The sequence below is a fragment of the Microtus pennsylvanicus genome, chromosome 3, assembly GCF_037038515.1.
Source record: "Microtus pennsylvanicus isolate mMicPen1 chromosome 3, mMicPen1.hap1, whole genome shotgun sequence".
Lineage (NCBI taxonomy): Eukaryota > Metazoa > Chordata > Mammalia > Rodentia > Cricetidae > Microtus > Microtus pennsylvanicus.
The window spans coordinates 66,595,673-66,608,968 of NC_134581.1; the positions used below are offsets into that span (position 1 = coordinate 66,595,673).

The following is a 13,296-nucleotide window of genomic DNA, read 5'->3' on the forward strand; positions in this document are numbered from 1 at the left end:
GAACAGGTATATATTTCTTGTTAGTTTCCTAGCAATTGAGTTACTGAGTAAGAGGGTGACTTAACTCTTAGCTCCTTAACTCTTCCTTAGTATTAGCAAAATGTCCTTCAGAAAGAATATTCATTTACATTACCAGTAGTGTTTGATGTCAAAACTCAGCCTATAATCAATATCTGATTCATTTATCTGTTCGGTCCTTCTCCCCTCCGCTCCTACCTCCCCTCCCACTTCTTCCTCTCTCACCTGTCTCTTCCTCCCTCAACTCTGGTAGGTCTTTTAGTTCTTTATTCTTCCCTTTTAATTAGCGAGATGAGCCTCATGCCTGTGTATATTCTTTACATTAAATGCAACTGGAAGTATGTTTAGAGCTTGGCTTAAGTAACCTTTAACTCTCTGGTTAGAGCAAAGGATAGAGCAAGTTTTAGAATTCAGTGCCAAAGGATGCCGTCCTCAGGTAAATGACAGTGGAAATATTAATGTTTGTAGGCCAAAACTTTCTGCTTGACCAGTGTTTGCTCTTTGTAAATTTGGTACCTGTACATGTGAATAGTTTGTTACTCAAGTATCTTTATTTTTCATTGATTGAATTTCAGTGTTAATCTTTTGTTTCAAGTTCTCAGGTAGCTAAGGATGGGCTCAAACTGAAGATGATCTTGAACTTCTGATTTTCCTGTCTCTACCTCCTGAGTACTGGGATTATATGCATGTGATACTATACCACATCATCTCTTAATATTTTTGTTTTATTTTAAATATGAAATTTTATGTGGAATAAAAGTTAAGTCATTTGGATGTTATATGTCTTGTCACTGATCTTGAATTCAGAAGCTTATATAAAGTCCTGAGAGTTCTTTTATTCTGTCTTTCTGCTTGAAAATGCTTTTTAGAAAACAAGAAATATGTAACTAAGCAAAATATTGTTTTGTTGTTATTGATATAGTTCACAAGGTTATTGTTTCATGTTTCCAATTTAGGTGTGTCTACCTGCCATTTTGCCTGGGCTTTTCATTCTGAAGCAGAGGAAGAACTAATCAATATGATTCCAGCAATTCAAAGAGGGGACCCTCAATGGTCTGAATTAAGAGCCATGGGAATAGGCTGGTGGGTGAGGAATGTTAACACACTTCGAAGATGCATTGAAAAGGTAACTTTGTTTCATTGGATTTTAAAAGACTGTCATTTCCCCTTCTTTCTTCTCCCCTCACTCTTAAATTCATGTTTCCTATTTGTTTAATCATTGTTATGCATATGCACACACGCTATTCTTTCTTTCTTCTGTATTTATCTCCCTCCCAATTAAAGCACCCATCCCTGTTTACCCCCCTTCAAAATACTTATACATTTCTATTCCTTCTCTGTTGCTTCTCTACCCTTCATGGTTTTTTTTTGAAACAGAGTGTTATGTAGCCTAGTCTCTCTTCCTGCCTCTACTAGCAAACATTAATACCATTTTTAAAATTCCAGAAAACCTACTATAGAGAACTAGTTTTTACAGTTTGAGAGTTTCTTAGAATAATTTTTAGAAGTTTGTTTGTTGAGACAAAGTTTCTCTGTTTATCTCTGGCTCTCCTGGAACTCATTCTGTAGACTAGGCTGGCCTCAAACTCACAGAGATCCGCCTGCCTCTGCCTTCGTGAGTGCTGGGATTAAAGGCCTGCGCCACCACCACCAGGCTAGAATCAAATTTATTTGTTGTGTGTTTGCATGTGTGTGTGTACATGTGTGGCTGCACATAGAGTTTCACACTTGACCTTTATAAAAGTCTAGGCAGCAGTTTTTTTATTGTTGTTCTTATATGTAGTATTTGTTTTGAGGCAGGGTTCCACTGTATTTGCATCTCTGGCTGTTCTGGATCTCACTATATAGACCAATTTGGCTTTGAACTTAGAACTCTGCGTGCCTCTGCCTCCTGAATGTTGGGATTAAAGGCTTGTGCCAGCCACTACATGCCCAGCTAATGGAATAGAATTTTTTAGACATTATGTTTGACATGTACCTTATTTGAAAACAAACACAACACTTGGACATGCTCCAGCAACCCTAGTACTTTAGAAGCTCAGGGAAGGATCTGGAGTTGAAAGGCAGCTCGGGTTACAGAGCACATCCAGGCTAGTTTAGGCTTCATGGTAAGGTCCTCTTTCAAAAAACATAAGCTATGTGTAGGGTGAATGCTTATAGTGCTACCACTCAGGAGGCTAAGGCAGGAGGGTTGCCCTAATTTGAGTCCACCCTGGGCTACATAGTGAGCTCAAAGCTATCCTGGAATATATAGTAGAACCCTCAAACAACAACAGTCAGACTCAGATTGTCAGTCTTGGCAGCATGCTTCTTTATCCACAGAGATGCACATTAAGAAAACAATGTGTAGAGTTTTCAAAAGATGATCATATCTATTGAATTTTCTGTTGTTGTTAGTTTATTCCTACCTAGGTTTTCCTTTCCTCCCCTTAATATGTGAATTTAAGCTATTTACTTAAAGCTCTTGGCTCAGTTCCCTCCCCTATAAAATGAGGACACTAGTAGTACTTCATAGTGGGTAATACTCACTAAGATTAATGAAAGGTGCCCAGCCAGGTGCCAAGTATAAACAGTCTCATAAATACTACCTACCATGCTGTTGTTATTAGGATTACTGGCATACAGATGCTTTTCTCTAGGAGGATGCCATCATAAGCTATTGGGTCCATATATTCTCATTTCTGTAGTTGTGAGCTAAGGGAGTAAATGAAGCATTAATTGTTGGAGTAATTAACTGTGGTTCTTTTTCAAGCAGTTATATGTTATTTTACTTACTCTTAGGTTGCCAAAGCTTCTTTTCAAAGGAACAATGATGCCTTAGATGCTGCTTTATTCTACCTTTCAATGAAGAAGAAAGCGGTAGTGTGGGGTCTGTTCAGGTAATGTGCCTCAGCACTTCACATGGTCTCATGGAACTCTGTCAAGTCAGCTCACTTCTTTATGTCCTGGTTCTTTTATTTACCTTGAATGGGGAAAATATCTTTTAGTTTAGTTTAAAAGATGAGATATTTTGTTGTTGTTGTTGGGTTTTTTTTTTTTTTTTTGAGACAGGGTTTCTCTCTAGCTTTGGAGCCTGTTCTGGAACTAGCTCTTGTAGACCAGGCTGGCTTTGAACTCACAGAGATCAGCCTGCCTCTGTTTTTTTTTCCTTTTTTCTCTATCTTCATACAATCTATAAATAATTAAAATATTTTAAGTGTGAGATAGTCACTAATGTTTTGTGTCCTCATTCCCAGGTCACAACACGATGAGAAAATGACAACATTTTTCAGCCACAACTTTAATGAAGATAGATGGCGGAAAGCTGCTTTGAAAAATGCTTTTTCATTACTTGGAAAACAACGCTTTGAACAGTCTGCTGCCTTTTTCTTGTTAGCTGGTTCATTGAAAGATGCCATAGAGGTATAAACGTTAAATAGCAATCATGCAGTGGGGCCTTCGAGCCGATTGTAAGTTTTGTTAGACGTTTGTAAGAGTGAAATAACCAGCGCTTGCTGAAGTCAGACAGTGGCGCTGATCAGTTTAAGGCGAATTACAGCTTCAGGTGTGGGTGTTACACATTAAGATAAAATGTAAGACTTGCAGAAAATGTCAAGAGTAGTTTATGAGTGTCTTTTTACCATCCACCTTGTGATTCTGAGCCATTTAAGTATGTGCATAGGTTATGGCTGCCTTATTTTGTGCAGAAAAGCTGCTGTTTGAGTACTTGGCGCTAATGTGGCAGTTTGTGCTATTCTACAGAGTTCCTGCCGTAAGTGTTGTCAGTGCGTGTGAGGAGGTGAAACATTGCATCTTTTGTTGCGTAATCCTGTCAGGTGATTAAAAAGTCATTAACAGTTCTGTTTCCTGATGACTCTTCCTTTTAGGTTAGTTATTACCTTTATGAATTACTTAGATTCAGACAGAAGTAAAAATAGAATTGAAAATGATCATAGTATTTGGAAATGCAAGTTTGAAGCCAGCCTGTGCTATGGAGAGACTGTCTCTAAAAAAAAAAAAAAAGTATACGATATATTATATATGTTATTCTATAACATATTCTCTATATATTATATAAGATTTCCCCTATATATTATATTCTACATATTACATCCAATATAATATAATATAATATATAATATAATATAGTAACATAATCCTTGAGTCTCATTAATTTTTATGGGATTTTTTTCTTTTAATTTATAACTTTCAAAAAATTTAAACAACATTTTAAACAACATTTTAAAAAACCCAATTGATAGAATAAATAGAAAACTTCTAGCATAGTGAACATATCATAAATTTTAAAAAGAATTTTTTTTTACACTTCAGCATATTTGTAACATTTTTATAGTTATAAATGCCTGTAATTCTGAAGTGGATATGTTAGATTAGAAGATAATCAGAGGAGATGTTGAAGAGTCTCAGGCTCAGCTGTTAAAGTAGGCTTGGGGTCCCTTATAGGACAGGGATCAATTTTTCCTTAGTAAACTTTCTCAAGTAGTTCAAAGTTTTATAAAAAATATAATTGGAAATTAAGAGGAACTGATGTATCAATCAAAACATTTTAAGTAGTGTTTAATTTAAAAGTGAATGCTATTTAAATTGGCCTAAGACTGAGATAACTAACACTGGCATACTTCGTTTTGTGCTCATTTCATGTTCGATCATTCTAGTCTAGAGGTTGTTGTGGTTGCTCATCTGTCTGCCTGCTTTGAAATTCTACCAAGCAACCATCTAGCTACATCTCATGATCTCAGCCTCAGGGCCCCTCCTACCCTGGAGACATAAATGGGCAATTTTGTGGTACCAGTGGGATAATGTATGTCTAGATTAGTTTCACTAAGGTAAGTGTTTCTTAATATTTAAATTTGCAGGTGTGTCTTGAAAAAATGGAAGATATTCAGCTAGCCATGGTTATTGCCCGTTTATTTGAATCTGAATTTGAGACTTCATCCACTTATATATCCATCTTGAATCAGAAAATTTTGGGTTGTCAAAAGGATGGCTCAGGATTCGATTGCAAAAGACTACATGCTGACCCTTTTCTGCGTAGTCTTGCCTATTGGGTAATGAAAGATTACACCCGAGCCTTGGATACATTACTGGAACAGACGCCAAAGGAAGATGATGAGCAACAAGGTAGATTTTTGTGTTTTTTTTTTTCAGTATCTATTCAAGAGTAAGACAAGTTTTATAGGGAAGAGGCTCTGCCCCCAGCTGAAGACCTACTGATTGTGACTTCTAGGGGAAGGGAAGTTTATTTTCTTTGAGGGTGTGACCCCCTGCAGATCAGCTGTGCTCCAGTGCATAGTCCCATGCCATTGTGTATTTGTGCAGCACAAATTAGACTCTGTGGCTTATTTAAGAAAAATAAATAGCACATGGAGTTAGGAGAGAGTAAAAAGGAGGTCTTGAGTGGGAAGTGAGAATGGTCAGAATACACTGTGTGGAATTTGCAGCATGTATACTTAACTTACATTTTAAAAGATGGTTACCTTATTTTTTTTTCTGAACATGTTTTATGGAGGTATAGTCTTTTTCCTCATAACCTTGTGTTTTAGGGTAGCCTGGACTCACTATGCTGCTCAGGCGATCCTTGAACTTACGACCCTCCTGTCATAGCCCCTGTTGCTGGGCTTGCAAGTGTACACCACCATGCCTCAGATTTGAGAAATTATGTGATTAAAAATTGTAACTTAATATTTGTAATAAAGTCTGCATTTAACCATAATTTGAATAGCACTAAAATGATCTCACACATTTTACACATATTTTAGTTCTCACAGTTGTATTTTCTTTGCTCTTATTTCAAATTAGATATTTTTCAAAAATCACCATAAAGTTACCATATTTTTTTCAAAAAGGGCAGTGGTAGTTTTTTTGGTTTTGTTTTGTTCTGGGTTCCCCGCACCTGCTTGTATATATGTGCATCACATGCTTGAATGGTAAATGTGAGAAAAAGGTGTTGAATCCTCTGGAACTGGAGTTGCAGATAGTTGTGAATTGCCATGTGGCTGTTGGGAATTGAACCTGTGTCATTGGAAGAGCAGCTTAGCTGACCTGCGAGCTTCTAGGGTGTCTCCTGTCTCCCCACCTCCCCACTCTTTAATATTATACAAAGGTGATCACTTAGTCTTTTTATTTTCTTAAAGATATTTTGAACGCACAAGTTTTACATGCTTATGTTCAGTCATTAGCAATTTTTTTATGGGTGTTCAGTGTAGAAGGGAGCTGCGGGCAGGCCTGCTTTTCGTTCCGCCCGGCTCCCGCACGGCTAGCTTAACACCCAAAATAACAACACACAAATTGTATTCATTTAAACACTGCCTGGCCCATTAGTTTCAGCCTCTTCTTGGCTAACTCTCACATCTTGATTAACCCATTTCTATTAATGTGTGTAGCACCACAAGGTGGTGACTTACCAGGAAGATTCTAGCCTGCATCCATCTTGGGTTGGAGCTTTATCGCGTCTGACCCACTTCCCTTCTTCCCAGCATTCTGTTCTGTCTACTCCACCCACCTAAGGGCTGGCCTATCAAATGGGCCAAGGCAGTTTCTTTATTAACCAATGAAATAAACAGATTAACATATGACCTTCCCACATCAGTTCAGACTGTCCCATGTTTAGACATTGGTGATCTTGACTAGCTTTTTACTTCTTTTTGTATTATTATTATTTTTTTTAATAATTTCCTTGCTTTCTGGCATGGCAGAATGATTCAGGCTCACCTTGTATATTTTCTAGCTTAGACCCGAAAATGCTCATTCTACCAAAGAATTCTGCTTCTGTGAGTGGGGAATAATGTCTAGTCCTCTTGCTTCTAGGCTGTTAGAATGAATGCAGGTAGGACTTCTTTCTCCCCTAGAGATCATGTTTTCCTTCTAATCTATAAATGAGATTCCTCTTATGTTTCATATGTGTGTCTTATAGTAAAAGGCTTGGATTTTCACAGTATCAACATAGTTATTTACTATTCTTTATGCATGGAATAGTTTCATAATAATACAAATATGTGTTCTACAACAGAATGGTGAGAAAACCTATACCTTTTTATATTATTGTTATGGTATATCTTATTAGATATGTATAGCCAAATCCTTATTTGAAAGTCACTTTGTAGTTTATCTTTATGTGACTATACTACCAGCTTGAGATACAATTCATTTGTTTAGTTTTGTATTGTATTTTGTGTGTATGTGAACCACATCTTAAAATCTAAATTACCTTTTTAAATTATATAAGATGTTGACAGTTTTAGCTGTGCGGTGGTGACACATGCCTTTTAATCCCAGCACTCTGAAGGAAGAGGCAGATGGATCTCTGTGAGTTTGAAGTCAGCCTGGTCTACAAGAGTTAGTTCCAGGACAGGCTGATCTACATAGCATATTCCAAGCCAGCTACATAATGAGCCTATCTCAGATACCAGTGTGTATGTATGTATGTATGTATATATGTATATGTATGTGTATTTTTTCCAAGGTATTTTTAGAGAACTCAGGCTTCTTTCCCCATTCCTCCCACTTTTTTTTTTTAAGGAACCAGTTGTTTGTATTTCCCTTCCATTGACCTTTTTCAGGTAAAAGTTACTGTGTGTGCCTCCTGACCTTTTTGACATCGTGTGATTATCCATCACCCTGACATATGTTTCAGTTACATAGAATTAATGATCACATGAGTGAATGCTGGGTTAATATTTATTTATTTATAGTAATATTTATTGTCCTTTACATTTTTTTTTTACTTCTTCTTTCTGGTGTTTTGAGATGGGGTTTCTCTGTAGCTTTGGAACCTGTCCTGGAACTCACTCTGTAGACCAGGCTGGCCTCGAACTTCCAGAGATCTGCCTGCCTTTGCTCCCTGAGTGCTAGGATTAAAGGTGTGTGCCACCACCGCCCAGCTATTGTCCTTTATTTGGGGAAATATTAATTTATATTGTTATTTTTCAGTAGATGTTCAGATTAACATAGTAATTTGTGATTTTTATCTGTTTTCTGCAGTCATCATCAAGTCTTGTAACCCCGTGGTGTTCAGTTTTTACAACTACCTTCGAACACATCCTTTACTTATCCGAAGAAATCTTGCTTCCCCTGAAGGAACTTTGACAACTTTAGGTCTCAAAACTGAGAAAAACATTACTGATAAAATTAACCTCATAGAAAGAAAATTATTTTTTACTACCGCTAATGCTCATTTTAAAGTTGGATGTCCTGTTTTAGCCCTTGAAGTACTTTCTAAGATTCCTAAAGTAACTAAAATATCTTCTTTAACTGCAAAAAAAGATCAGCTTGACTCTGGTTCTGAGAGGGTGGAGAATGGGCCATCAGGATCAGAAGCACTGAGTAATGGCAATGGCAGTGCTGGTGTTGCCTGGTCAGCAGCGACTTCCTCCCAGTTTGACTGGAGTCAGCCAATTGTCACAGTTGATGAGGAGCCTCTTAAGCTCGACTGGGGTGAAGACCATGATAGTGCCTTAGAAGAGGATGACGCAGGTGGCTTAGTGATGAGGAGTACAAATGCCGAGAAGGATGGGCAGGACCCCAAGGCCTCAGACCCTAGGGCATTATTAACTCCTCAGGAAGAAGATTGTGCTGGGGGTGATACTGAGGTTGATGTGATTGCCGAACAACTGAAGTTCCGAGCATGTTTGAAGATCCTTATGACTGAATTAAGAACTTTGGCTACAGGTTATGAAGTAGATGGAGGGAAGCTCAGGTTTCAGCTCTACAACTGGCTTGAAAAGGAAATTGCTGCCTTGCATGAGATATGCAATCATGAATCAGTTATTAAAGAATATTCTAGTAAAACATACTCTAAAGTACAGAGTGAACTTCTGGATCAGGAAGAAATGGTGGACAAGCCAGACATTGGTTCTTATGAGCGCCACCAAATAGAAAGACGAAGATTGCAGGCTAAACGGGAGCATGCAGAAAGACGGAAGCTGTGGTTGCAGAAAAACCAGGACCTCCTAAGAGTGTTTCTTAGTTACTGTAGCCTTCATGGGGCCCAGGGTGGTGGTCTGGCCTCAGTAAGAATGGAACTCAAATTTTTGCTGCAAGAGTCACAACAGGTATGGGCATCACATGATGTTAGTCTCAGCTAGTTAAGTGATTTCAGCAGCTCTTCCAGTTAAAGCTGTAAACTTAGGTTGTTGACTTTGTAGTCCTAGGAGGCCTGTGTTTGTTTCCAGTGTAGCTTCTTAGGTGAAGGTGTCAGTAACTAGAGGCTGGTCTAGTTTACTTCTCTGTTACCGTGATAAACATTGGTTAAAGCAACCTGGGGAGGATGGGGTTTATTTGCTTTGCAGGTTTTAGTTCATTATCAAGAGAAGCCAGGGCAGGATCTCAAGGCAGGAACAGAAGTGGGAACCATGGAGGAGTGCTGCTTTCTGGTTTGCTCAGCCTACTTTCCTATACCATGTAGGACTACTTGCCCAGGGGTGGCACTGCCCATTGTGGACTTAGTAACCAAGAAAATGCCCCACAGACTTGCCTACAGGCCAGTGTGATAGATGAGATTCCTTGAGGTTCCCTCTTCCCAGCTTGCTCTAGCTTGTGACAAGTTGACAAACGTGACTAGCACAGAAGTACACTGTATGCTGCCATCTGCATACCTTCTGTATCTGGGAGAGACGTGTTCTGAGTCCTGGTAGAGTGAGTGAACAGAGACAGGGACACGCTGCTTTAGTCACGTTCTTACCACTGTTGTCACCTCCAGGAAACTACAGTAAAGCAGCTCCAGTCTCCACTGCCGCTGCCCACCACCTTGCCTCTGCTTTCAGCAAGTATTGCATCAACAAAAACAGTCATAGCTAACCCTGTGTTGTATTTAAATAATCACATCCACGACATACTTTATACCATTGTGCAGATGAAAACACCACCTCATCCCAATGTTGAAGATGTGAAGGTAATGTGGACTTTGTGACTATTTGTGCACACTAGGAAGGTGAATGTCTTTTATTTGCTCTCTTTTGAGTGTAGAGAGAATAGTTGAAATGTTTCTATGTGCTGCCTCTTCACTTCCAGTGACTTCCAGATTCCAGTGAATGCAATGAAAAGGATGCATTCTTTTTTGTTTTCTTTTTCCTTTCTTTCTTTTTTTGTTGTTTGGTTTCGTTTTTTGAGATGGGGCTCTCACTCTGTTCCCTGGCTATCCCAGAGCTCACTGTGTAGACCAGACTGGCCTTGAACTCACAGAGATCACCTGCCTCTGCTTCCCAAGTGCTAGAATTAAATGTGTGCGCCACCACATCCAGCCTTGAAAGTATACATTCTTATTTCTGGAAAGGCTATAGTCTTCCTTTCAAACAGGTCAATTCTTTTTATAACAAAACTAGTTTTCTAGACAATGTTCTTGCTACTTAATATTTATTTAGGTTTTCTCTTCTAGTGAGTTCAAATGAACTAATAATCTAGAAATAGAACTTTTTGTTTATATGTCAGGAAAATGTGAAAGTATAGGTTGAGAGAGGGGTACCTGAGATAACCTTTTGATTAAATGGCTCCTGAGAAAATATCCTTGTCACTTGTTCCCTGATGATTGTGTTTATTGGAGGCTATATGTACAATAGGTTAGAGACAATCAGAATCCTAAATTAGCCCTCTACCCTATTCTGAGTGCTGAACTAATGAACTCCAGTAAATCTCTTAGAGCCTGGCAGGGTGTGGGGAGGGAGCTGCCTCCACTGCCTGCATGGCTGTGTTCATGCTGCTCTATCCTCCTCCTGGCACCTCATGCACAGTCAGTTCCTGCTGTTTTTATCCTTCCCTCTCCTTTGACAGGCATGTTTGATCTCTGTTGAGATACTTTTCTGAGGGATCCAAATTGTCTAATCATATCAATTTATTGGAGATTTCTAATCTATAGTATGAAGTAATCCATATTAGTAGTCTTGTAGAGTTTGCTTAAATTATTTGTTAGACTAGGAAATAAAAAAAGATAGCAAGTTGGAAAATGCTCCTTTCCTTAGAATTTGTATAGGGTTCCCCCACCCCGTCCCAGTTTTTCAAGACAGGGTTTTTCTGCTAAGTGTGGGTATTAAAGGCCAGAGCCGCCACCTCCACCAGGCTTGGATAAGGCTTTTAAAGGCATGGAAGTACCTCTGAAGTCCCTTTGAATTTTAAGAAATTTATGAGTCTGAAAGTGTTGATTCAAGGGAAGTTTAAACTGTATTTTAAAAAAATATTATATATAGAATTTTAAAACTTTCTAAAACACATTTTTATGACTTTCCCTTTCCTATCAATATTAACTAAATTATTTGCTTTCTGGAAAATGAGCCATTACACATAGTGCTTGATTTACTTACTGAACAGCCATTGTTACTGATAAGATTGAATCTTGCATAGTTTCATAATACAAAGCCTAAACGAAAAGTCTGAAAGTTCGGTGCATAGTTGGCTTCAGTTTTCCTTTTTATATCACTATGTAAGTTAATTGTTGTGGCTTAGACAAGACCTAGTCTCATGAGACCTGGTCTGCTCAGTGCCTGGTAAGTGTTAGGCTCACAGCAAGTATATATTTGATAAAGATATGTCCGAATGGGTCAGCTTTGTCATTGGGCATGCCTATAAAGATAAATGAGTTAGTTTAAAAGTAGGGTTATCTTCAGTAGGATCCAGTTTTATTTATGATTTTCTAGTTTCCTCAGTATTTCCTGACTTTTAAGATGTTGCTGTTGTATAGAAATGTTAGTGCAAATTGTAACTGTGGCTGTTTTGGTTTTAGGTGCACACACTTCATTCACTAGCAGCTTCACTTTCTGCATCAATTTACCAAGCATTATGTGACAGTCATAGCTACAGGTAAAAATAACAAATCAATAAAGAAACCACCCCAAATAGTTTTAATAGAGCAAAACATTCAACTGCTCCAGACTTTTATAGGATTCTTTTTCTTAGGGCTGAAAATAATTCCCTAGTATAAATGACATGTGTACTTTAATGGATAAAATAGACCCAGAGAGAAAATAATAATTAGTTGGTTAGTTTAGATGTCACCTAGTAACAAAAGAGAAATATAGATTATGACAAGCAATAATATGAGTGATCCTAATAACTGTCTTTGATTTCCTTGAAGGAAGATTCTTATCACAGTGTTTTATACTAGAGATCCCTAGTCCCTCAGAGTTCACGCTCTGAAGCCAGTCAGCTTTTACTTGGTTAACTGGTTTTCAGTTGAAATTTAAAAAAAAAAAACTTGGAAAAGATACATGCTTAAAAGTTACTAGTTTAACTTATACTTTTATGTGTGGTGTAGAAGTCAATTGATGGTATCAGTTTTGTTTGTTTATGCCGTACTGGGGATCACCTGTAGGCCATTGTACCTGGTGTGCAGACATGTTCCACCCCTAAGTTATACATTCCCAGACCTCTGCTTTTAGTAACAGGGCCTCAGCAAGCTTTCCAAGCTGGAACTCACTCTGTAGCTCAGGCAGACCCTGAACTTGTGGTCCTCATGTCTCATCTTCCTAAGTAACTGAGATTACAGGTCTGCACTGCTATGCTAGCCAATTGATATCAATTAAAAATAATTTTAGTTTTTCTAAATATCAAATTGCCTGTATCTATTATCAAAATACATTGCATTTTAATGATTAGAATGGCATGAGTTGTAAGAAATGGAACAACTTGGAAGGATGACCTAGATTGAAATGAAGTACACTAATAAATGAAAAAATTTAATAGAAATCTATTTACATGAGCCTTGACTTTTTCTTATAAAGGTAGCTGCCCTTTATGGGAACATTTGATTTTAAAATAAGGAGTTACTCCCTCAGAAATGGTCTGCACTCTGTTTTTATCCTAATTAGCCCATACTTAAATGACTCCAAGGATTAAAAATTATAAGCAAGGAAGAAAACTTTGGTTTAGCTGACATGGTCATCAAATGTCTGTAGATAAATTGTTTCCTATTAGTCCCTGGCTAAGCTGGCACTGAATGAGGTTTCAGATACATTGCTTTGAAGTGAATGTTTTTAGGCTTGACTATGACTTACTCTTTGTAGCCAGCTCTGCCTTTTGGTTTTTTTATTTCCTCCATTTCCACAAAGCTCTTTAGAGAAGGGAATCAGTTTTGAGAGGCATTGTTCTTAGATTTAGATAATTCGCTGGCTTTTAGCTTACCTTCTGAATATACAGTTATGCTTAAACAGTTTTGCAGAGCTAAGGATTAATAAACTCAGACCCTGAATTATTGTCTGCTCTGTCTCCAGCTAACATTGACCTCCAACTTTAGAAATTGAGCACAAGTAGAAAGTGTCTTAAAATATTAAGAAGCGTTTGAAAAGCACTAAA

General features: G+C 37.9%; 1 protein-coding gene across 4 annotated transcripts in view; it reads left to right on the top strand.

The window, feature by feature from the left end:
• Dmxl2 (Dmx like 2) overlaps positions 1-13,296 on the top strand; it is a 123,421-nt gene that overhangs the window by 73,044 nt on the left and 37,081 nt on the right. For all 4 annotated transcript variants that reach the window (XM_075965877.1, XM_075965880.1, XM_075965879.1 and 1 more), the window contains exons 20-26: positions 975-1,144; positions 2,800-2,897; positions 3,255-3,420; positions 4,875-5,139; positions 7,999-9,068; positions 9,716-9,907; positions 11,729-11,805. In XM_075965877.1, the coding sequence (XP_075821992.1) occupies positions 975-1,144; positions 2,800-2,897; positions 3,255-3,420; positions 4,875-5,139; positions 7,999-9,068; positions 9,716-9,907; positions 11,729-11,805 (2,038 nt within the window). The remainder of the gene's footprint in view (positions 1-974; positions 1,145-2,799; positions 2,898-3,254; positions 3,421-4,874; positions 5,140-7,998; positions 9,069-9,715; positions 9,908-11,728; positions 11,806-13,296) is intronic.